This window comes from Oncorhynchus mykiss, chromosome 20, assembly GCF_057628025.1.
Source record: "Oncorhynchus mykiss isolate SJ-2025 chromosome 20, ASM5762802v1, whole genome shotgun sequence".
In the NCBI taxonomy this organism is placed as follows: Eukaryota; Metazoa; Chordata; class Actinopteri; order Salmoniformes; family Salmonidae; genus Oncorhynchus; species Oncorhynchus mykiss.
Window position 1 is genome coordinate 43,258,733 of NC_143041.1, and position 25,893 is coordinate 43,284,625.

At 42.5% G+C, this 25,893-nt stretch overlaps 1 protein-coding gene and 1 long non-coding RNA gene across 2 annotated transcripts; one reads left to right on the forward strand and one right to left on the reverse strand.

Annotated features, from left to right (window-relative positions):
- Positions 1-1,445: 1,445 nt before the first annotated feature.
- Positions 1,446-24,785, reverse strand: LOC110499457 (E3 ubiquitin-protein ligase TRIM16). Its single transcript, XM_036956319.2, has 7 exons — positions 23,617-24,785; positions 12,806-12,901; positions 9,814-9,894; positions 9,455-9,607; positions 8,064-8,235; positions 2,748-2,843; positions 1,446-2,511 (listed from the first exon to the last, which is right to left on the reverse strand). The coding sequence occupies exons 1-7, from the start codon at positions 24,547-24,549 to the stop codon at positions 1,871-1,873; spliced, it is 2,172 nt and encodes a 723-aa protein (XP_036812214.2). The 5' UTR covers positions 24,550-24,785; the 3' UTR covers positions 1,446-1,870.
- LOC149974603 (uncharacterized) lies at positions 12,967-16,017 on the forward strand. Its single transcript, XR_016489520.1, has 2 exons — positions 12,967-13,372; positions 13,575-16,017. It is a non-coding gene; the product is annotated as an uncharacterized LOC149974603 (long non-coding RNA).
- Positions 24,786-25,893: the final 1,108 nt, after the last annotated feature.

Sequence of the window (25,893 nt, forward strand, 5' to 3'; positions counted from 1 at the left end):
TCCCAGTCCCTGCCGCTGAAAAACAATCCCACAGCATGATGCTGTCACCACCATGCTTCACCATAGGGATGGTGCCATGTTTACTCCAGACATGACACCTGACATTCAGGCCAAAGAGTTCAATCTTAGATTCATCGGACCAGAGAATCTTGTTTCTCATGGTTTGAGAGTCTTTAGGTGCCTTTTGACAAACTCCAAGCAGGCTGTCATGTGCCTTTTATGAGGTGTGGCTTCTGTCTCACGACTCTACCATAAAGGCCTGATTGGTGGAGTGCTGCATAGATAGTTGTCCTTCTGGAAGGTTCTCTCATCTCCACAGAGGCACTCTAGAGCTCTGTCAGAGTGACCATCAGGTTATTGGTCACTTCCCTGACCAAGGCCCTTCTCCCTTGATTGTTCAGTTTGGCCGGGTGGCCAGCTCTAGGAAGAGTCTTGGTGGTTCCAAACTTCTTCCATTTCAGAATGATGGAGGCCACTGTGTTTTTGGGGACCTTCAATGATGCATACATGTGTTGGTACCCTTCCCCAGATCTGTTCCTCGACACAATCCTGTGTCAGAGCTTTACGGACAATTCCTTCGACCTCATGGCTTGGTTTTTGCTATGACATGCACTGTCAACTATGGGACCTTATATAGACAGCTGTGTACTTTTCCAAATCATGTCCAATCAATGTAATTTACCACAAGTGGACTCCAAGTTGTTGAAATATCTCAAGGATGATCAATGGAAACAAGATGCACCCGAGGTCAATTTCTCCCATAGCAAAGCATCTCATAGCAATGGGTCTGAAAACTTATGTAAATAAGGTATTTATTATTTTTGTTTTTGTTATTTTGAATACATTGGCTAACATTTCTAAAAAACTTGTTTTCGCTTTGTCATTATGGGGATATTGTGTGTAGATTGATGATATATATATATATATATATATATATTTTTTAATAAGGCTGTAGCATAACAACAAAAGCTCAGATGGGTGTGAATATTTTCCTAAGGAACTATACATAACTGCCTCAATTATCTCCTACCCCCTATGCTTTCAGCTATGCATTTAACTTATCTTGCTCGATTTTCTTCTTAATTAATAGTGTATATCTTTTGGCAAACAATTATGAATGAACTGTGTGTGTGTGTGTGTGTGTGTGTGTGTGTGTGTGTGTGTGTGTGTGTGTGTGTGTGTGTGTGTGTGTGTGTGTATGAGAAATGAATTTCATATTTATTAAACTCGGTACTGGTACACCCTGAATATAGCCATGTTATTTTTTACTCGTTATTGTAGTTCATTATTCACTGTGTATTTATTCCTTGTGTTACTACTTAAATGTTGTACGTATTTGTTTAACTCTCTGTTGTTGGAAAAGGACCTGTAAAGTAAGCACGTCCCCTGTTAGTCTGCAGAGCATGTGACAAATACACATTTACGACGCATGTCACAAATACCAAGCAGTTGACAAATACAATTTAATTTAATTTACTGTGGTATCTCTCAAATACAGTACATTCCAAAGTCACAGCTTGTAGTAAACAGTAACAGCAGTCCCAACATTCCCCAAAGAAGTCCCCCGTTCAAATAGTCACAGTATCAAAACTGTTCTGCGTCAGATTTAAACACACGATATGAATAGAAAGGGACCCGTCACATTAGATGTCACCTAACCACTTGACGTTATACCAAGACTAGTCACGTAACACAACAAGAACAGGAACAAATATATTATAAATATTCAACTTTCATTTAGAACATAATGTACAGATCTCGTGAGGTTTCTTGTCACCTGATAAGGAATTTGGTTTCTTTTTCCATTGCTTCCTGCATTCTGAATCTTTTTCAGGCTCGACGGAGAAAATTACTACTACCGACGAATTGATCATTGTTCAACAACAAGAGTTACTGTGAAACGGTTTCGTGGTGCTACGTCAGTGTTAAGGGGTATTTTAGGGGGAGAGGGGCTTTTCAGTGTCAGCGGCTCTCCAGGTTCAACAAGCACTACCACGTTCTCCTTCTTCGACAGCCAGAAGGCTGGGTAGAGGGGCTCCAGAAACTCAGCCTTGTATTTGTGGATGAGGGTCATGCCGACGACGTCATCCACCCCGTAGAAAGCCAGTAATCCACGGCTATAGTCCACATAGACCCCAATGCGTGTGAACTTGTCCACGCTTAGAGGCGTCTCCACATCACCGTGCCAGGCAGAGAAGCTACGCCCGTTCCATTGGAGGCACCATGAGAAGTCATTGCCGGTGATGCAGCTGTTACTTTCAGGACCCTTGCGGTCGATGCTCTTGTAGGTGAGTCCGACGTACGTGCCCTCGCCGCTCACATCCACCTCGAAGTAGTGTCGGCCGACATAGAAGCTCTCTGTGGCCAGTACCTGTCGCCAGCTCTCAAAACGTTCAGGGACGTCGAGGTACGGGTGTTGCCAGGGTGTGGTGTTGGTCACCTTTCTGTTTTCCTCAGTCAGACGCAGGAATTTATGGGCCGTGTCTGCGTCAAAACTCACAGGATTGGCATCTGCACAGCGTGAGAGAGAATAACATAACAGATATTATAAAAGTAAAACAGAATCAATAACTTAGGCAAGGCCAACTTTACAGATTCAAACTACAAATTACGTCATACAAAGATTTGAATATTTCTACAGAATATTATGATAACTACTTGAAGGACTACTGTAATATCATTCAAGTGATTTGAAGCCTTGTTTTTGTTTGTGTGTGGATGACCTCAATATGATAGAAGAGACGTACACTTTAGAAAGTCATCCCGCGTCTTTGGGTCTGGAACGTCCATGTTCTGTTTGGCTGCGATTATTTCATGGACTGTGGTTTTAATCCCCATCATGTCTGGAGAGGAGAGAGAAATATAACATGTTTTTTTGGTCAGAAATAATCACCTTGGACCTACTTCACTTTTTTAACTCACAAGCATGAAGTTTTCATTTTAGTGTAGTCATTTCTTTTTGCATGGACACTTTTGTGAATTTTATTAGGATCCCCATTAGCCAACGCCGTAACGTTAGCTAATCTTCCTGGGGTCCAACCCCAATTAATAAGACATTACAAACAATTACAAATTAAGACTTTACAAACATTTAACAAGTAGACAATATAGAGAGTTAAAATACCTGACAGGAAATACATTTAACATTCAGTTGTTGCTTTCTATTTCCTGTCCGGTCATATGGTCTATCACATTAGATGTTATTTCTATTTCCTGTCCAGTCATATGGTCTATCACATTAGATGTACTTTAAATTTCCTGTCCAGTCATATGGTCTGTCACATTAGATGTTCTTTCAATTTCCTGTCCAGTCATATGGTCTATCACATTAGATGTTCTTTCTATTTCCTGTCAAGTCATATGGTCTATCACATTAGATGTTTTACTTCCTGTCCAGTCATATGGTCTGTCACATTAGATGTTCTTACATTTTTTTCTCGAAGGTGGATTTACATTTTGCCTTAGAAATATGGATTGGTAAAGAGTTCCATTCAGCTAGAAATATGGATTGGTAAAGAGTTCCATTCAGCTAGAAATATGGATTGGTATAGAGTTCCATTCAGCTAGAAATATGGATTGGTAAAGAGTTCCATTCAGCTGAGAAATATGGATTGGTAAAGAGTTCCATTCAGCTAGAAATATGGATTGGTAAAGAGTTCCATTCAGCTAGAAATATGGATTGGTAAAGAGTTCCATTCAGCTAGAAATATGGATTGGTAAAGAGGTCCATTCAGCTAGAAATATGGATTGGTAAAGAGTTCCATTCAGCTAGAAATATGGATTGGTAAGAGTTCCATTCAGCTGAGAAATATGGATTGGTAAAGAGTTCCATTCAGCTAGAAATATGGATTGGTAAAGAGTTCCATTCAGCTAGAAATATGGATTAGTAAAGAGTTCCATTCAGCTGAGAAATATGGATTGGTAAAGAGGTCCATTCAGCTAGAAATATGGATTGGTAAAGAGTTCCATTCAGCTGAGAAATATGGATTGGTAAAGAGGTCCATTCAGCTAGAAATATGGATTGGTATAGCGTTCCATTCAGCTGAGAAATATGGATTGGTAAAGAGTTCCATTCAGCTAGAAATATGGATTGGTATAGAGTTCCATTCAGCTAGAAATATGGATTGGTAAAGAGTTCCATTCAGCTAGAAATATGGATTGGTAAAGAGTTCCATTCAGCTAGAAATATGGATTAGTAAAGAGTTCCATTCAGCTAGAAATATGGATTGGTAAGAGTTCCATTCAGCTGAGAAATATGGATTGGTAAAGAGTTCCATTCAGCTAGAAATATGGATTGGTAAAGAGTTCCATTCAGCTAGAAATATGGATTAGTAAAGAGTTCCATTCAGCTGAGAAATATGGATTGGTAAAGAGGTCCATTCAGCTAGAAATATGGATTGGTAAAGAGTTCCATTCAGCTGAGAAATATGGATTGGTAAAGAGGTCCATTCAGCTAGAAATATGGATTGGTATAGCGTTCCATTCAGCTGAGAAATATGGATTGGTAAAGAGTTCCATTCAGCTAGAAATATGGATTGGTATAGAGTTCCATTCAGCTAGAAATATGGATTGGTAAAGAGTTCCATTCAGCTAGAAATATGGATTGGTAAAGAGTTCCATTCAGCTAGAAATATGGATTAGTAAAGAGTTCCATTCAGCTAGAAATATGGATTGGTAAGAGTTCCATTCAGCTGAGAAATATGGATTGGTAAAGAGGTCCATTCAGCTAGAAATATGGATTGGTAAAGAGTTCCATTCAGCTAGAAATATGGATTAGTAAAGAGTTCCATTCAGGTAGAAATATGGATTGGTATAGAGTTCCATTCAGCTGAGAAATATGGATTGGTAAAGAGTTCCATTCAGCTAGAAATATGGATTGATAAAGAGTTCCATTCAGCTAGAAATATGGATTGGTAAAGAGTTCCGTTCAGCTAGAAATATGGATTGGTAAAGAGGTCCATTCAGCTAGAAATATGGATTGGTAAAGAGTTCCATTCAGCTAGAAATATGGATTGGTAAAGAGTTCCATTCAGCTAGAAATATGGATTGGTAAAGAGTTCCATTCAGCTGAGAAATATGGATTGGTAAAGAGTTCCATTCAGCTGAGAAATATGGATTGGTAAAGAGGTCCATTCAGCTAGAAATATGGATTGGTAAAGAGTTCCATTCAGCTAGAAATATGGATTAGTAAAGAGTTCCATTCAGGTAGAAATATGGATTGGTATAGAGTTCCATTCAGCTGAGAAATATGGATTGGTAAAGAGTTCCATTCAGCTAGAAATATGGATTGATAAAGAGTTCCATTCAGCTAGAAATATGGATTGGTAAAGAGTTCCGTTCAGCTAGAAATATGGATTGGTAAAGAGTTCCGTTCAGCTATGGCTCTATATACAACTGTATGTTTAAGACGATTTGTCCTTGGCTTGGGTTGTCTTAGATGCCCTGAATTTACCTGTCTGGTTCGGTGGTTATGCGTGTTGCTACTATGTACTAACTGGCCTGACAAATACTGTGTTTTTTAAATTTTTTAAATATAACATTCCTAAAGAAAATCAGAAGACTGAATAGTAATTTGTTTTCAACGTGAAGCCATGAGAGATTTTGATGCAATTTGGATAATATTCATATGGTTAGAGCAACTGGACAGGACTGTAAGTGTGATGGGACCAGGGACAGTACTCTAAGTGTGATAGGACCAGGGACAGTACTCTAAGTGTGATAGAACCAGGGATTGACCATATAACTGGACAGTACTCTAAGTGTGATAGGACCAGGGACAGTACTCTAAGTGTGATAGGACCAGGGACAGTACTCTAAGTGTGATAGGACCAGGGACAGTACTCTAAGTGTGATAGGACCAGGGATTGACCATATAACTGGACAGTACTCTAAGTGTGATAGGACCAGGGATTGACCATATAACTGGACAGTACTCTAAGTGTGATAGGACCAGGGACAGTACTCTAAGTGTGATAGGACCAGGGACAGTACTCTAAGTGTGATAGGACCAGGGATTGACCATATAACTGGACAGTACTCTAAGTGTGATGGGACCAGGGATTGAATCACCTGGTTCAGTGTGCTAGATGTTAAATACACTGAACATTGTATTTTAACAGCAATTCCTTTACCCATCTTAAAAACAACATTATCTACGTGTTCTGACCATGATAAAGCTGAGTCCAACATGACGCCTAGTAGTTTTTTTTCACTTGCTCTAAATGCGTTCTATTCATCTACAAATTCAATTGGGAATCATCAGCAATCAGACATCATGAACCAAAGACAATACATTTCGTTTTAGAAATGTTCAACACCAATTTGTTCATATCAACCCACTCAGGCACCATTCTCAGTTCACTGCTCAGTACATCTGTTAGCTCATTACATTCTGATGCTGAACTATACATTGTAGAGTCATCAGCGTACATGACCACTCTTGCTTTGTTCATTACTGAAGGTAAATCATTAGTAAATATAGAGTAAGCAACAAAGAACACATCGCTACACTGTCTTTGTTATACTATGTTAATATGACAATCAAACATGCTGACTCACAGCTGGGTTTCCCTCTAGTGACAGACAGCCCTAGATTAGAGGCGTTTAACTATGTTATTCTCTCTGACTCCAGTCTACCAGTCTACTCCAGTCTACCAGTCTACCAGTCTAATCCAGTCTACCAGTCTACTCCAGTCTACCAGTCTACTCCAGTCTAATCCAGTCTACCAGTCTACTCCAGTCTACCAGTCTACTCCAGTCTAATCCAGTCTACCAGTCTACTCCAGTCTACCAGTCTACCAGTCTACCAGTCTACCTGTCTACCAGTCTACCTGTCTAATCCAGTCTACCAGTCTACTCCAGTCTACCAGTCTACTCCAATCTACTCCAGTCTACCAGTCTACTCCAGTCTACCAGTCTACTCCAGTCTAATCCAGTCTAACAGTCTACTCCAGTCTACCAGTCTACTCCAGTCTACCAGTCTACTCCAGTCTACTCCAGTCTACCAGTCTACTCCAGTCTACCAGTCTACTCCAGTCTTGTCCAATCTACCAGTCTACTCCAGTCTACCAGTCTAATCCAGTTTACCAGTCTACTCCAGTCTACTCCAGTCTACTGCAGTCTACCAGTCTACTCCAGTCTACTCCAGTCTACTCCAGTCTACCAGTCTACTCCAGTCTACTCCAGTCTACTCCAGTCTACCAGTCTACTCCAGTCTACTCCAGTCTTCTCCAGTCTACCAGTCTACTCCAGTCTACTCCAGTCTACCAGTCTTCTCCAGTCTACCAGTCTTCTCCAGTCTACTCCAGTCTACCAGTCTTCTCCAGTCTACCAGTCTACTCCAGTCTGCCAGTCTACTCCAGTCTACTCCAGTCTACCAGTCTACCAGTCTACTCCAGTCTACTCCAGTCTACCAGTCTACCAGTCTACCAGTCTTCTCCAGTCTACCAGTCTACTCCAGTCTACTCCAGTCTACCAGTCTACCAGTCTACCAGTCTACTCCAGTCTGCCAGTCTACTCCAGTCTACTCCAGTCTACCAGTCTACCAGTCTACCAGTCTTCTCCAGTCTACCAGTCTACTCCAGTCTACCAGTCTTCTCCGGTCTACCAGTCTACTCCAGTCTACTCCAGTCTACTCCAGTCTACCAGTCTACTCCAGTCTACTCCAGTCTACCAGTCTACTCCAGACTACCAGTCTACCAGTCTACTCTAATCCAGTCTACCAGTTGTAACAAGGGCTCTACACCTATGCCACACTGCCTGAAGGATACCTCAGGTCTGTAGACAAGTTTAAACACACCCAGGTAGAGAGTCTATGGAGATTGTCTTTGCATCTGGGGCACAAAGCTGAAGTGTTGTTCTTCCTCCTAACACACCATCGCTTCCTCTCTACTTTCTATGTTTCCCTGTGACTAGCGTGAGGGATTTCTTTGTGTGCCTGAACCGCAACTGCATGCTCGGGCCGTTATCTTTTTGCCACTAATGGGTGAGCAGAGACTTGCAGAGGCTTGCCGCCAGCCACTATGGCAGTTTGCCTCTGCCAACCAGATGGTGACTGCGCTCACCATTTTTGCAGGTCTCTTTGAGTGTCTCAATGTAGCTGGACAGCAGCAGCTCACACAGCTCCTGTGTTGAGGTAACAATCTCTCTGCTGAAGGAGTTGAGCCGGTCCATGAGGCCGATGTAGACCCCAGGTAGGGTGATGTCGGAGCAGTCCTTCTTCCACTCGGAGTACTCCTGTAAAACACACAACACACCTCGGGGTTCACTATTTTGTACACCGTTGGAAATGACTGATGAAGTATCGCTAACGGCGTCCTGTCCAGGGGCTGTAATTGTACATCAAGTTGTCTCATGCTACAGGAACAGGATATAGCTGCCCTTATTGGCCATTGGACAAGGTTTACTTGCTTACGTTAATGAGAACCAGAGTGAATACTAATGATGAAACATTAGGTTAGTTTCTACCAGCGGAGGCTGTCGGGAGGAGCTATAGGGGCTCTTTGTAATCTCTGGAATGGAATGGAAGGAATGGAGTCAAACGTGGTTTCCATATGTTTGATGCGTTTGTTTTCTGTTTCATTCCAACCAATAAAAGGAGCCCATCCCCCTATAGCTCCTCCCACCAGCCTCCACTATTTTCTACTTTAGTCGTATTTCATGATTAAAGTATATACGTATGACAGCAGCACATACCCACGTCAGGTTTGTTAATAACACTAATGAGTCACTTGGCACTGTCCAGCACCACAACACAACCAACACCGTATCCACCAGACCAGAGATAAAACACCTTACCTGTAGGGAGTCCACCTGAGTCATGTTCCATGATTAAAGTGAATGTGTATGATAGCAGCATTGTGGCTTGCATTAATGTTGATGAGAACCACCTTAGGTATGTGAATAACCCTAATGAGTCACTTGGCACTGTCCGGCACCACAACACAACCAACACCGTATCCACCAGACCAGAGAAAAAACACCTTACCTGTAGGGAGTCCACCTGAGTCATGTTCCATGATTAAAGTGAATGTGTATGATAGCAGCATTGTGGCTTACATTAATGTTGATGAGAACCACCTTAGGTATGTGAATAACCCTAATGAGTCACTTGGCACTGTCCGGCACCACAACACAACCAACACCGTATCCACCAGACCAGAGAAAAAACACCTTACCTGTAGGGAGTCCACCCGAGTCATGTTCCACTTCATCAGCAGTCCATGGTTAACCACCAAATAGATTTTGCACCTGTAAATGAGGCTACTGTATGTGCATTACCTACCACCATGAGAATCACCTTAGGTCAGTTACTAGAACTACGGACTTGGCACCACCTCTATCTCAGTCTCAGTCCATCATAAACCACCAGACCAAAGTAAGACCTTACCTGTAGGGAGTCCACCTGAGTCATGTTCCATGATTAAAGTGAATATGTGTGATAGTAAGACCTTACCTGTAAGAAGTCCACGTCATTCTTGTTCTTGGAGAGCTTCTCCACCTGCGCCTGTGTCTTTTTCAGCTCAGTGCACCTCTGCTCCAGGTGTACCTTGATCCCATCGGCCTGTCTCAGAGCCTGCTTCTCCTCTCCCTCCAGGATCTCCGTCACCTTTAGGTTCAGGTTTTATGTTTATTAGAAAATCTTGGTTTATATGCAGATTTTACAGAAACAAACAGTACATAAAACATACATCAAATGTGATGTCATACAATATATATATTTTTTAGAAGCAGGTAAAAATAATAGATCAGCCTAACTATAGGGACAGTGCCTAAAACAGCTAGGCATATCACTTCATCAATAAATAGGATTACCTCTCTCTTGGCCCGCTCCACCGCAGCCTGGAGCACCGTAAACTGGTTCTCAATCACCTCACGAACCTCCGTCACTGAATTCTGCATGGGGAGATGGAAGAGGTGTTGTCAGGTCCGTTTTATAATTGTGTACACACTAGGTACAGTATATTTAGATATAGGGGCTGAGGTGGGAGGAAGGGAGGGAGGGAGGGAGGGAGGGAGGGAGGGAGGGAGGGAGGGAGGGAGGGAGGGAGGGAGGGAGGGAGGGAGACAGACAGACAGACAGACAGACAGACAGACAGACAGACAGACAGACAGACAGACAGACAGACAGACAGACAGACAGACAGACAGACAGACAGACAGTGGTCTGATTTAAGTGGCTTTTGTTTGCTCTTGTGATTATGTTTTCCTGGGGTCCAAACTAAGTAAGGCTAAAATACAACACTACATATAACATTATTACAACACTACCTATCTACAATACAACATTTATAATACCACCATGCATACGTGCGTGTGGTGTGTGTGTGCGCGTGCGTGTGTGTGTGCGTGCGCGTGCGTGTGTGTGTGTGTGCATGGTGTCTATGCTTCAGGTATTGACTGTCTGCTTACACAATCAATCCCTAGGGGACAAGGAATGCTGCATGACAGTGGAGCCAAACCCTATACAAATTCACTCACCACACCTGGGTAAACCTGTCAGGTTGGGGTGGGCGGTTCCGATACCTGGGGACTACTTATAAATTAGAGGTATCTCTTGTTCTTTTATTAGTAGTTTTTTTTTTTTACTGCTTGTAAAACATTGTGACATGTCTCTGTTTTGTCACTCGTCTCGTGGGATATCTGGAATGTACAAACACTCGGCTACAGGGATGGGATATCTGGAATGTACAAACAATCGGCTACAGGGATGGGATATCTGGAATGTACAAACACTCGGCTACAGGGATGGGATATCTGGAATCTACAGGGATGGGATATCTGGAATCTACAGGGATGGGATATCTGGAATCTACAGGGATGGGATATCTGGAATCTACAGGGATGGGATATCTGGAATCTACAGGGATGGGATATCTGGAATCTACAGGGATGGGATATCTGGAATCTACAGGGATGGGATATCTGGAATCTACAGGGATGGGACAACTGGAATCTACAGGGATGGGATATCTGGAATCTACAGGGATGGGATATCTGGAATCTACAGGGATGGGATATCTGGAATCTACAGGGATGGGATATCTGGAATCTACAGGGATGGGATATCTGGAATCTACAGGGATGGGATATCTGGAATCTACAGGGATGGGATATCTGGAATCTACAGGGATGGGATATCTGGAATCTACAGGGATGGGATATCTGGAATCTACAGGGATGGGATATCTGGAATCTACAGGGATGGGATATCTGGAATCTACAGGGATGGGATATCTGGAATCTACAGGGATGGGATATCTGGAATCTACAGGGATGGGATATCTGGAATCTACAGGGATGGGATATCTGGAATCTACAGGGATGGGATATCTGGAATCTACAGGGATGGGATATCTGGAATCTACAGGGATGGGATATCTGGAATCTACAGGGATGGGATATCTGGAATCTACAGGGATGGGATATCTGGAATCTACAGGGATGGGACATCTGGAATCTACAGGGATGGGATATCTGGAATCTACAGGGATGGGATATCTGGAATCTACAGGGATGGGATATCTGGAATCTACAGGGATGGGATATCTGGAATCTACAGGGATGGGATATCTGGAATCTACAGGGATGGGATATCTGGAATCTACAGGGATGGGATATCTGGAATCTACAGGGATGGGACAACTGGAATCTACAGGGATGGGATATCTGGAATCTACAGGGATGGGATATCTGGAATCTACAGGGATGGGATATCTGGAATCTACAGGGATGGGATATCTGGAATCTACAGGGATGGGATATCTGGAATCTACAGGGATGGGATATCTGGAATCTACAGGGATGGGATATCTGGAATCTACAGGGATGGGATATCTGGAATCTACAGGGATGGGATATCTGGAATCTACAGGGATGGGATATCTGGAATCTACAGGGATTGGATATCTGGAATCTACAGGGATGGGATATCTGGAATCTACAGGGATGGGATATCTGGAATCTACAGGGATGGGATATCTGGAATATACAGGGATGGGATATCTGGAATCTACAGGGATGGGATATCTGGAATCTACAGGGATGGGATATCTGGAATCTACAGGGATGGGATATCTGGAATCTACAGGGATGGGATATCTGGAATCTACAGGGATGGGATATCTGGAATCTACAGGGATGGGATATCTGGAATCTACAGGGATGGGATATCTGGAATCTACAGGGATGGGATATCTGGAATCTACAGGGATGGGATATCTGGAATCTACAGGGATGGGATATCTGGAATCTACAGGGATGGGATATCTGGAATCTACAGGGATGGGACATCTGGAATCTACAGGGATGGGACATCTGGAATCTACAGGGATGGGATATCTGGAATCTACAGGGATGGGATATCTGGAATCTACAGGGATGGGATATCTGGAATCTACAGGGATGGGATATCTGGAATCTACAGGGATGGGATATCTGGAATCTACAGGGATGGGATATCTGGAATCTACAGGGATGGGATATCTGGAATCTACAGGGATGGGATATCTGGAATCTACAGGGATGGGATATCTGGAATCTACAGGGATGGGATATCTGGAATCTACAGGGATGGGATATCTGGAATCTACAGGGATGGGATATCTGGAATCTACAGGGATGGGATATCTGGAATCTACAGGGATGGGACAACTGGAATCTACAGGGATGGGATATCTGGAATCTACAGGGATGGGATATCTGGAATCTACAGGGATGCTACCCCACACTTTGTTCAACGATCACAGATCCATCAGTGTTTGACATCATCCTTTAAACATGTAACCAGGAGGGCAGCCTACCGTACCTCAATAGAGACCGTGTTGACTTGAAGTTTGTTGATGGCATTCTCTGCTGCTGTCATTGTCCTCACCATCTCTGCTTGCTTATCTAGTAGTTCCCTCTGTCGGGAATTTCAAAAAAAAAAAGGACAGGAAGGACAACAGGAAGAGAAGGAGAGGAAGAGAAGGAGAGGGAAATTCAATGACTGCGCGCACTATAGCCAAGTTGTTGTCGTGCTGAAGCTATGCCTTTTATGTGAACAATTCTGTTTAACTCATTTATTTGACCAATTTATCGGATCGTTCACAATACAGCTGAGTCACAGGAACAGAGCGTTTTCCTGTCCGTTTCTCTATTGTCAGATATGATCTGATTTCTGCATTATTCTATTGTGTTTTTCAGGGAAGGAATCTGATTCACTACAGTTAGGACCTGAATTTCTTAGAACCGAGTGACTCTTGAGTAGCAACTGGTACTCATGCTAGAATTCCTATCTGTACCAGAGGAGACTGGTGGGATAAACTATAGGAGGACGGGCAGCATTGCCTGCATGTATAGTAACGTTAGCAGCAGGAGGTTGTGTAGCACATGGGTAAGTTATTTATCAGGTTAACCATCCATTCTAGGTAACGTCAGCTAGCTAGCTACAGCTAGCAAGCTAACGAACATATTTCCAGTCCCAAAGAGAGATCTGTGACAATACAAAAACACAATTGCAATGAAATATGAAATGTTATATCACTTGAAAATAATGAAACAAGTCCTGGTCTAATTTCTATGTTTTCTAACCTCAGATACAGATAACTGTGAAAACTGCTAAACCATGTCTGCGAATTAAGTTCCCAAGGAAAGTCCCAAGTCCCGGAGAGACTGAAGAGTATATCTCCAATGGTTTATATATGCTACTGGTTTACTGTTAGAATTGGTTGTAGGATCACAACAATAGTGCTAAAAGTAACAATGCATAGACCAAGAACATGCATGGCCAACCTTGCTCCAAGAGATCTAGCTACTGGATGTACAGGTTTCTGATCCAGTCCTGACATTCTGATGATCATTTCTATTGGACACTATTCATTTCACTATCCAATCATCTCTTGTTTTGATGTAAGATGGATGAGTAAACACACTAACCATTTACATAGGCATTCTTTGTATGATATTAAATAAAATGTTGATTCATTGAATTACAGTACCAGCCAAAAGTTTGGACATCTACTCATTCAAGGGTTTTTCTTTATTTGTACAATTTTCTACATTGTAGAATAATAGTGAAGACATCAAAAACTGTGAAATAACACATATGGAATCATGTAGTAACCAAAACAGTGTTAAACAAATTCAAATGTATTTTAGATTTGAGATTCTTCAAAGTAGCCAGCCTTTGCCTTGATGACAGCTTTGCGCACTCTTGGCATTCTCTCAACCAGCTTCATGAGGTAGTCACCTGGAATGCATTTCAATAAACAGGTGTGCCTTGTTAAGAGTTCATTTGTGGAATTTATTTCCTTCTTAATGCATTTCAGTTGTGTTGTGACAAGGTAGGGGTGGTATACAGAAGATAGCCCTATTTGGTAAAATACCAAGTCAACATCAAGCGCTATGATGACACTGGCTCTCATGAGGACCGCCACAAGAAAGGAAGAACCAGAGTTACTTCTGCTGCAGAGGATAAATTCATTAGATTTAACTACACCTCAGATTACAGCCCAAATAAATGATTCACGGAGTTCAAGTAACAGACACATCTCAACAGCAATTGTTCAGAGGAGACTGTGTTAATCAGGCCTTCATGGTCGATTTGCTGCAAAGGAACCACTACTAAAGGACACCAATAAGAAGAAGAGACTTGCTTGGGCCAAGATACACGAGCAATGGACATTAGACCACTTTTGCAAATGTTTTGTTCTCTGAGTGAGGGAAATGCTGCAAATTAAGAGGGCTCAATGTATTTTGAAAGATGAGACTTTAAAGATTATAATAATTACTGCTTTGATGTCATACAAGTAAGCAAAAACACCTGTGAGTCCAAACGTGCACTTCACATATCTATGTCATAAAACTCATGTAATGTACAGTCAACGTTTATGATCTCTGTGTTTTGATGTACAGTTACATGATGACATGGTGTTATACCCTGGGTTGTCCTGAACAGAATGAGCCTATGTTTGTAGTATTGTAAAGAACATTTGCTGATGACTACAAATCTGAATGTACTCATGACTCACTTATATGCACACAAAAATGACAGTCTTTCTTCTCTGAATTGTGAAGCCTAAACCTGTAAGATCATATTGTATAGTTTAGCTAGTCACGTTGGCAATAGAACAAGCTTTCAAATGATGCCAACCTGACACAGATTGTGATTTACAATGGATTACGTAAACAACACCAGCAATTGGGGCGGCAGGGTAGCCTAGTGGTTAGAGTGTAGGGACGGCAGGGTAGCCTAGTGGTTAGATTTTTGGACTAGTAACCGAAAGGTTGCAAGTTCGAATCTCCGAGCTGACAAGGTACAAATCTGTCGCTCTGCCCCTGAACAGGCAGTTAACCCACTGTTCCTTGGCCTTCATTGTAAATAAGAATGTGTTCTTTAACTGACTTGCCTGGTTAAATAAAGGTAAAATAAATAAAATGGTGTGATGGTGGGGATGTGTTCCAAACTTAACAGCTACAAGTGTGCTCGCTCTAGTTCCCCAATGGTACAGTTTGGATAGCAGCTTATAGTTGAAGACTTGCAGACCAATTTGACTTCTTCCTCAAACCCTTGTCATTTTTGTTGTTGTTTTACGGCCCACCTACCCCACATTTTCCGAGAATATTCTTAGAATGTTCCTGAATGTATCCAGAGTATTTTCAGATTTCGTTATCAACAAATGTGGTCGAGAAGCACAGTTAAAATGTCAAAATGCACATAAAATCAATAGTGTAATGTTTGGATTCAGCCTTGTGTCAGGTGAACTGTCGTGTCCTCACCTTTTAGTCTAATACTTATCCCCATAATCTTTCCCTTTTGATGGTCACCACGGTTATACGTATGCGGTCCATATTTCTTCTGTAAGAAACCTTTCAATGTAGCCGTACCCATACAGGCCAAATCTCCCGAGTGCTCAGGAGAGACATTACTAGCAAATATCACTATCGTAAGAGTGTGCAGAAAGGATCATTGTAAGGTTCATTTGATTTCATTTCCAAAATGTATGATGCTTGAAATAAAGTAGCAATTTGTTTTCTTTGCATCCATGTCAATATGCATTATTTCCATAAACTGTTTTCTCATCGTTCTGGAAACCTGTGCTGGTGTAGGTGTGAGAGTGCTCGAAACGAGCGCCCCTTTATTGAAAGGCAACACTTTGAAAACCTCCCAGGCAGCCTAGTGTGTGACTGTTAATGAAGCAATTTCATATTCCTCAGCCATTGTAAGAGTTAGACTGCTCCCAGATCTGTTTGTGCTGTCTTGCCCACTCTCTATGGTCATTGTCAATGACAGAGTTAGCAAAACAACACAAACAGATCTGGGACCAGGTTACTCACTCAACAGCTGCTCTTGTGTCCTACCCTCTCCTTTCCCCTCAGTAGATTCCTGTTCTGGTCTGAGCACGCTCTCATTGCTCTGGGGAAGAAAAAAAAAAAACGAATATTGTGTTCTATAGAACAACAGAACAACAAAGTCGTTCTACCTGTTTGGGCTTAAACAATTTGTAGATGAGGCATGAATGTTAATTATCCTTATTATCCTATACTCACAGACACAAATATCTCACGTCTCAAAACATTACTTACAACTATTCACATGTTGTGTCTCGTTAATGTAAAATGGTGTTATGCTCAGTGAGACAACAGCGAGAACCCTTGAAGGGAAACTGAGTCCCACGTCATGTGTTAAACTAAATGTCAACAGAATGATCTTGTTTGGATGTTCCCTGAGCCAGCAGTAAACAGTAACAACGAGGTTTGGATAAGTCTGGATAAATGGCATATACTGAATTGTTTGAGACTATCCTGGCTCAACACAGACGAGCTCTGCCTCCTGTACAACAATGTGTCAGTCAGATCAGATCAAACAACGCCTTCCACATTCCTTTGTGAGTTATGTCATACCTCAAAAGAGGTATTTGCTTGTGGACACACAAGAAGAAAGCTAGATAAAGAAGAGCCTTCTCTCCTCACTCATACCTTGAGTTTAGTTCAGCATTATGAGATTATTGTATTTACATTGCACTTGTGAATTACCGACGATTCAGCTAATAGTAATTGAGTTGTTGCATGACTATTGTCAATACCGTATGGGTTTTTCAATCATTCCTTGATTTAGATAGGGAATGTCATTAGTTAAAGTTTTGCAGCAACGGTTCATTTGCAAATAACAGGTGTGAGCTAAAACCTGGATCTCTGTTGGAATTATCGAATTATCGAATGAATGACTGGACCTGAGGGTCGTGGGCTGTCTCTGTCACTGAGAGAGACTACCCACCAGGCACACCACGTCATTTCAACGTGGATAATTGGGTTATTATTTTGTTAAAATGTTGAACAATGAGATTACCACCTGTATTCAATCACTCAAAAATACAGCTCAAAGGTTAGTTTGAATTTCCAATGTGTTATCACTATGCTTTCAACCATCTAAAAGCACGACCAAATTCCAATGGAAAAACAATGTCTGATTTTTGGTTAGTAGAATAGCAGAATGAAATGGCCTGGATTTCAATTGAGATTATATTAAAAGTACATGGTGATCAACGCCGTTCGAGATTCTGCACAGATTATAACAGCAATGGTGAAGATCTCCACAGACCTGCAATGACCTATGACCCAATGACCTATGACCTAATGACCTGCATGCTATCTTCAACATGCATTCATTTCATATCATTTCATATAACAGGAGAGTGAAAGTGTCTGAAAGATTTTGAATTCAGTTGAATTCCACAGATTCAGGTATGTTATCCCCTTTCTGTTTAATAGAAATGTTTTTCAACAGAGTTGGAGGAATTAATACACCCCTGATCACACACAAACACAGTTCACTTTCATAGCAGCCACATACAAACAGCATGATCATTTGTCTGTTGTACAATTCCTTCTCGCATCTATGCGCTCTCCTCCTCTCACCCTTTCCCTTATCTTGTGGACTTCAGTGAACAACACAATAGCTGTCTGTGACCAGGCGAAAAAAAACTTTTCAAGCCAAACCTTCATATTATAAACGCTAACCACTACACACAGCCTACATCATTGTCACCGTATTAGCTATGGTGACAACGTCATACTAGTCAACATAGCTACTAGATCTAACTCGTTAGTAAACCCGCTACAATCATGCAGTACAGTGTACAGTCAGCAAGAAGGTTTAGCAGTTACACCGGCGGGTCCCGGTGGCAATAAATTAATAAAACCAAAGACTTACCTTGACTTGGAAGAGTTTCTCTGTTGGATAGCCATAGCCAGCTAGCTAACATAGCATCCCTCTCTGTTGGATAGCCATAGCCAGCTAGCTAATATAGCATCCCTTTCTGTTGGATAGCCATAGCCAGCTAGCTAATATAGCATCCCTTTCTGTTGGATAGCCATAGCCAGCTAGCTAACATAGCATCCCTCTCTGTTGGATAGCCATAGCCAGCTAGCTAATATAGCATCCCTTTCTGTTGGATAGCCATAGCCAGCTAGCTAACATAGCATCCCTCTCTGTTGGATAGCCATAGCCAGCTAGCTAACATAGCATCCCTCTCTGTTGGATAGCCATAGCCAGCTAGCTAGCATAGCATCCCTCTCTGTTGGATAGCCATAGCCAGCTAGCTAACATAGCATCCCTCTCTGTTGGATAGCCATAGCCAGCTAGCTAACATAGCATCCCTCTCTGTTGGATAGCCATAGCCAGCTAGCTAACATAGCATCCCTCTCTGTTGGATAGCCATAGCCAGCTAGCTAACATAGCATCCCTCTCTGTTGGATAGCCATAGCCAGCTAGCTAACATAGCATCCCTCTCTGTTTGAGCCGGGTATTTGAGTAGGTTAAACTAACCAACAAAATATACATACCTCTCTCTTGAAATACATTTGTTCGAAACTGTTCAACTATTGTCTTTCTCTCTTTTTGAGTCAACTATTCACCACATTTTATGCACTGCAGTGCTAGCTAGCTGTCGCTTATGCTATCAGAACTAGATTAATTCTCTGATCATTGGATTGGGTAGACAACATGTCATTTCATGCTGCAATAGCTCTGATAGGTTGGAGGACATCCTCCGGAAGTTGTCATAATTACTGTCTATGGAAGGGTGTGAAAACCATGAACCTCCTAGGTTTTGTATTGACGTCAATGTACCCAGAGCAGGACGGGAACTAGCTGTCCTTCTGCTACACAATTGTGCTACCTTACAGAGTGCTGTTGAGACTACTGTAGATCTTAATAGCAAAACAGTGTTTTAATAAATTATTTGGTGACATTAATATATTTAGTATTTTCACTGAGGAGGATGGTTCTCTCCTTCCTCCTCTGAGGAGCCTCCACGGACGTGAGCGTAGGATTTATCGGATGATTGATTGATTGATTTATTGATTGATTGTATGTCTTAGGTGGTTCATTTAAGAGCAGCGCTGTGAGAAAGCTATGTGCTGGTGTCTTATATACACTTACTGAATAAGTGTATATAAGTATGTATTCTTAATTTTAAATGTATGTAGTTATGTCCTTGAGTTATTACCCACTGGGAACACACACTGGTTGAATCATTGTCGTTTCCACGTCATTTCAATGATATCACGCTGAATTAACGTAGAATAGATGTTGAATTGACGTCTGTGCCCAGTGGGTATTGTCTATTGAAATGTTGTGTAAGTGAATGAAAGTGTGTATTCTTATTTTTAAATCTTTGTAGCTCTGTCCTTGAGTTGTTATTTTTATTTTTTATTTAACCTTTATTTAACTGGGCAAGTCAGTTAAGAACAAATTCTTATTTACAATGACGGCCTACCCCGGGCCAAATCCTCCCCTAACCCGGACGACGCTAGGCAATTGTGCACTGCCCTATGGGACTCCCGATCACGGCCGGTTGTGACACATGGGAACGAACCAGGGTCTGTAGTGACGCCTCTAGTACACCCTTAGACCGCTGCGCTACTCAGGAGCCCCCGAGTCTATTGATGTTTTGTATTAAATAATGTTTCATGTGGAACCCAGGAAGAACTTAACCATAACTTTAGTAATAGTAGTGCGTTTGGTTAGTAACGCAACCAAATATCAGCATTTAAAGGAGATGTATCTACTGGCCCATGTGGCTTAGTTGGTAGAGTATGGTGATGTATCTACTGGCCCATGTGGCTCAGTTGGTAGAGTATGGTGATGTATCTACTGGCCCATGTGGCTCAGTTGGTAGAGTATGGTGATGTATCTACTGGCCCATGTGGCTCAGTTGGTAGAGTATGGTGATGTATCTACTGGCCCATGTGGCTCAGTTGGTAGAGTATGGTGATGTATCTACTGGCCCATGTGGCTCAGTTGGTAGAGTATGGTGATGTATCTACTGGCCCATGTGGCTCAGTTGGTAGAGTATGGTGATGTATCTACTGGCCCATGTGGCTCAGTTGGTAGAGTATGGTGATGTATCTACTGGCCCATGTGGCTCAGTTGATAGAGTATGGTGATGTATCTACTGGCCCATGTGGCTCAGTTGATAGAGTATGGTGATGTATCTACTGGCCCATGTGGCTCAGTTGATAGAGTATGGTGATGTATCTACTGGCCCATGTGGCTCAGTTGGTAGAGTATAGTGATGTATCTACTGGCCCATGTGGCTCAGTTGGTAGAGTATGGTGATGTATCTACTGGCCCATGTGGCTCAGTTGATAGAGTATGGTGATGTATCTACTGGCCCATGTGGCTCAGTTGATAGAGTATGGTGATGTATCTACTGGCCCATGTGGCTCAGTTGGTAGAGTATGGTGATGTATCTACTGGCCCATGTGGCTCAGTTGGTAGAGTATGGTGATGTATCTACTGGCCCATGTGGCTCAGTTGGTAGAGTATGGTGATGTATCTACTGGCCCATGTGGCTCAGTTGATAGAGTATGGTGATTCATGGAAAATGTACCGTACATAGGCCAGTCATCTTGGTTTGTACCTGTAGACCTTCATCACCCTGAAGAAAACAATGACCAATCCAGTAATTGAATACATTCAGCCATCAAGCGGTTTGTGATGATGTGTCTCATTTGGTAGAGTATGATGCTTGCAATGCCAGGGTTGTGGGTTTGATTCCCACAGGAAGACCAGTATGAAACATGTACTCACTCACTACTGTAAGTTGCCCTGGACAAGAGCGTCTACTAAAATATATTGTATATATTATTTAAATGTACTGCTTGAATACATTACATTTTTGTTTGAGTTCGAGACTCAATTTGTTAACTTGTCGACAAGTTAATAAGCTATTTACTGTATTTCAAAAGCGACGTTGAATTGTATTGGTTGTCAACGCAACCAAATATCAACATTTGAAGGAGATCTTCTGGAAAGTTCTATCTGACTGAGTGTGTCTTTAATTCCAATTCCAGTCTAACAATTAGTAATAGAAATGTCGGAATCACGTTAAATACAGTTTGAGTTTATTTAGTAATTTTCCTTAACTTTGAATAAAGTCGTAGAACACACAATGTGCCATTTTCTCTTCTTATGTCCGTCACTGGCAGTCACTCAATTAGTCATTTTTAGATAAAGGTAAATCAGTTATTTAAATTTGTAGGATTTATGGCAGAATACCGACAGTCACGCAGGGAATGTGCCCAGGGGCCCTGACCTCCACGAGGCCTCCATTGATTTTGTTAGTCACTCTCAGTCAGATATCACTGACATGGCATACGTCTAGGCAAAATGTGTAGAATTGCAGGGAAATTAGCTTTAAAACTGCAACTTTTTCTATCTGCCCGATGGCAAAATGAGGAAAATTGCATATTTTTTAAAATAAAACTGCTAAACTTCTCTACTCCCAATGATAGAATATGTAGATAAGCAGGAAATGAACTTTAAAAACGTAAATGTTTATTTCCACTATTGTGGAGGGGGCACTAAAAAATCTCACTTAGGGTCCTGTAAAATGCAAGGGCCAGCCCTGCCTACCACCGGTCAGACACTACTATATACACTGAGTGTACAAAACATTAAGAACACCTTCCTAATATTGAGTTGCACCCCCCTTTGCCCTCAGAACAGCCTCAATTCATCAGGTCATGGACTCTACAAGGTGTCGAAAGCATTACATAAGGATGCTGGCCCATGTCGACTCCAATGCTTCCCACGGTTGTGTCAAGTTGGCTGGATGTCCTTTGGGGGGTGGACTATTCTTGATAAACACAGGAAACTGTTGAGTGTGAAAGACCCATTGACGTTGTAGTTCTTGACACAACCCGGTGCGCCTGGCACCTACTACCATATCCCATTCAAAGGAACTTAAATATTTTGTCTTGCCCATAAACCCTCGGAATGGCACACATACACAATCCATGTCTCAATTGTCTCAAGGCTTTCAAAAAAAAAATCCTTCTTTTTAACCTGTCTCCTTCCCCCTTCATCTACACTGACTGAAGTGGATGTAACAAGTGACATCAATAAGGGATAATAGCTTTCACCTGGATTCAGCTGGTCAGTCTGTGTCATTGAAAAGAGCAGGTGTTCATAATGTTTTGTAGACTGTACACTGTACCTGTTGTCAAATGTGTGCATGTCTATTAACAAGTGTGATAAAGAGCAGCTGCCTTTGATGCATTACGGCACAAGACTTAAGATGAAATCTACTTAGTAGAAGGACAAACTGTAAAGTGCGACGAATAGTTTAGGATACTTACTGAATAAAAATCTATGTAGGCTATAGCATTTGGAGAATGTATGGGTTAATACAATACAGTGGGATGTTGCAGACTGACCACAGCGGCTCTGGATGAGTTTGTGAAGAAAACAGACTGTTTTTATTCCAGTCTCGCCACGTACAGAAACGTAGGTGACTCTTTACTTACAAACACGAGGTGGCCAATTTTCATAGATAACAACACCACACCACTGATACGGTGTTCTGTAATTTCAGAATGGTTTGGCCCCTATGCACAAGGTGTTTCCTTTAGATATCAAATCTATGCAAATGTTTGTTCGCGCATGTGTATCAAAGAACGTGAGAGTGAGAGACAGACACAGAGGAGGAGAGAGGGAGAGAAAGGGAGAGACAGAGAAACTGAGAGAGAGGGAGAGAGACAGAGAAACTGAGAGAGAGGGAGAGAGAAAGACACAGAGGAATTTAGAGGGAGAGAAAGGGAGAGACAGAGAAACTGAGAGAGAGGGAGAGAGAGAGAGAGAGAGAGAGAGGAAGAGAGAGGGAGAGAGAGAGAGAGAGAAACTGAGAGAGAGGGAGAGAGAGAGAGAGAGAGAGAGAGACAGAGAAACTGAGAGAGAGGGAGAACCAACCAGAAGATTGTTTCACCTCTGACTGGATTCTTGAGGACAGAGCAGTGTGGCTGTGTGTGGCTAGATGTGTATGAGAGGGACAGATAGAGAGAGTGTGCGTGCGTGTGTGAGAGAGAGAGAGAGAGAGAGAGAGAGAGAGAGAGAGAGAGAGAGAGAGACACAGAGGAAGAGAGAGGGAGAGAGAAAGGGAGAGAGAAAGACACAGAGGAAGAGAGAGGGAGAGAAAGGGAGAGAGAGAAACTGAGAGAGAGGGAGAGAGAAAGACACAGAGGAAGAGAGAGGGAGAGAGAGAGACAGAGAAACTGAGAGAATGGGAGAGAAAGAGGTAGATAAATGGAGAGAGAAAGGTATGGAGTAAGAGAAAGAAGGAATGCATGCAATACCTCAATGTTTCTGCGTGCCTCCATCACAGGCACAGTGTTGTGTCCCCTGTGGTCCTCTGTCACACAGTCCTGACAGACACACACAGCGTCGGCACAGCAGAAAAGGTCCAGGGGCCACTTGTGGGTCTCACAGGTCCGTCTCTCAATGTCCCTCAGCGGATCCACCAACCTGTGGTTCTGGAACTTGGGGTTCTCCAGGTGAGGCCTAAGGTGGGCCTCGCAGTAGGACACAAGGCAGGTGAGGCAGGACTTGAGGGCCCGGCACGGGCTCATCTCCATACACGAGTCACACACAACATCATCGGGCCCCAACGGCTCTACTTTCACCTCTCCTTTTGCTTTCTCTTCCCTTAATGTGTCTCCCTCCCCAACCCCCACATCCTCTTTCACTTCCTCTGCAGGCTGTGGAGGATCACTCTCTTTATTTTTCTCTTCCTCTGATTCCTTCAGGTCTTTCTGTATCTTTGCATCCTCTGATTTCATAGAGTCCTCTGATTCCTTCAGGTCTTCCTGTATCATTGCCTTGTCTGGTTTCTTATGGTCCTCTGATTCCTTCAGGTCTTCCCGTATCATTGCCTTGTCTGGTTTCTTATGGTCCTCTGATTCCTTCAGGTCTTCCCGTATCATTGCCTTGTCTGGTGTCTTTGAAATTTGGGTTTGTATATCGCTTTTCTCTCTTTCTTCGGTTTTGATCACCAGTGAAGACTCAGCCACTATTTCAATCATCGTTCCGTTCTGTTCCACAGATGCCGGTATAGGCTTGCCAGAGCATTGTAAACACTGGGGGCAGCCCTTGCTTTTCTTGCCCAGGCAGGAGGCACAGACTAAGTGGCCACAGGTAGAGGACTTGTCACCATTGAGAGCACCGGAACAAATAGTGCAGCAGAGTTTCTGGTCTGGTTTTGACTCTGGTTTGAGTTCTGTGTCTGCCATAGCTCACTCACTCTCGCTCACTTTCTCTCTCAGATGAACTCGCCTCAGCCGCTCCTGTTCTGTTCTGTTCTCTTTTCTACTCTGTCTGCCTCTGGCTAACCTGAGTTAGTTCCTTCCTGGAGCCTCTAACAAGCCACACCTCAACTATGTGAGCGTCTCAGCTGAATCTCTCATAGTTTCAGCTAACTCCACACACACACACACCATCCACACACACACACACCCAACACACACACACACAAAAACAAACACACATACATACATATACCCGCCCCGAAACAAACACACCCACGCGCCCTCCTCCATACAATCACGGCCCTCCCTTTTATTTCCTTGTGTATCAGATGACAGAGTAAAAGTAGCAGCATGGGTGGAGCTCAGACTGGACACACAGAGGTGTAGTAGTACTCCTGTTGTCTCTGTCATGATTTGCACATCTGGAGTTGATCATGAGTTGATCATTGATGGATGGATAACACTTCTATACTATCAGATGATTATATAACAGGATCAATCAAGCATTTGAATTCATAATTTATTCCCTATGTATTTTCTGATAAGAAACGATGGTATCCTACATGAGGTATACAAACGACGCTGGTCTGACGCTGGTCGTTTGTCTATCTAAGTGGTTGGACAAATTCCAAAGTCCAAAGTGCAATACAATGGAGAGGCAAATATTGATTATTTTTATTCTCTTGAGTTGATAAGAGGCCAGAGCTTTGATTGGCCAGACTGATCCAACTCTGCCACCTAGTGGCAGAACTGAATAGCGTTCAGAGCAACACTATGACGCAGAGTATGGACTGGCAATAAACACTGGTCTCATGCTACAGCATCTCAGTTTTTTAAGGGACATTTCTCAGAATGAATACGTAGCACAATGGTACAGACATGATTCATTGATTTATTTCATATTTACTGTCATTTCAGTGCAAACGACGGTTTTCTGTGTCAACAACTGAAGAAAAAAACACAATCCAGACCGATTGGTAAATACGCTCCTGGTCGGATTCATCTCCTCAGTCAGTTAGACATATTCAGGATGTGTCCTAAATGTCACCCTACTCCATGTAGTGCACTTGTTTTGACGATAGCCCTATGAGCCTTGGTCAAATGTAGTGCACTAGTTTTGACGATAGCCTTATGAGCCTTGGTCAAAAGTAGTGGACTAGTTTGGACGAGAGGCCTATGAGCCTTGGTCAAAAGTAGTGGACTAGTTTTGACGAGAGGCCTATGAGCCTTGGTCAAAAGTAGTGGACTAGTTTGGACGAGAGGCCTATGAGCCTTGGTCAAAAGTAGTGGACTAGTTTGGACGAGAGGCCTATGAGCCTTGGTCAAAAG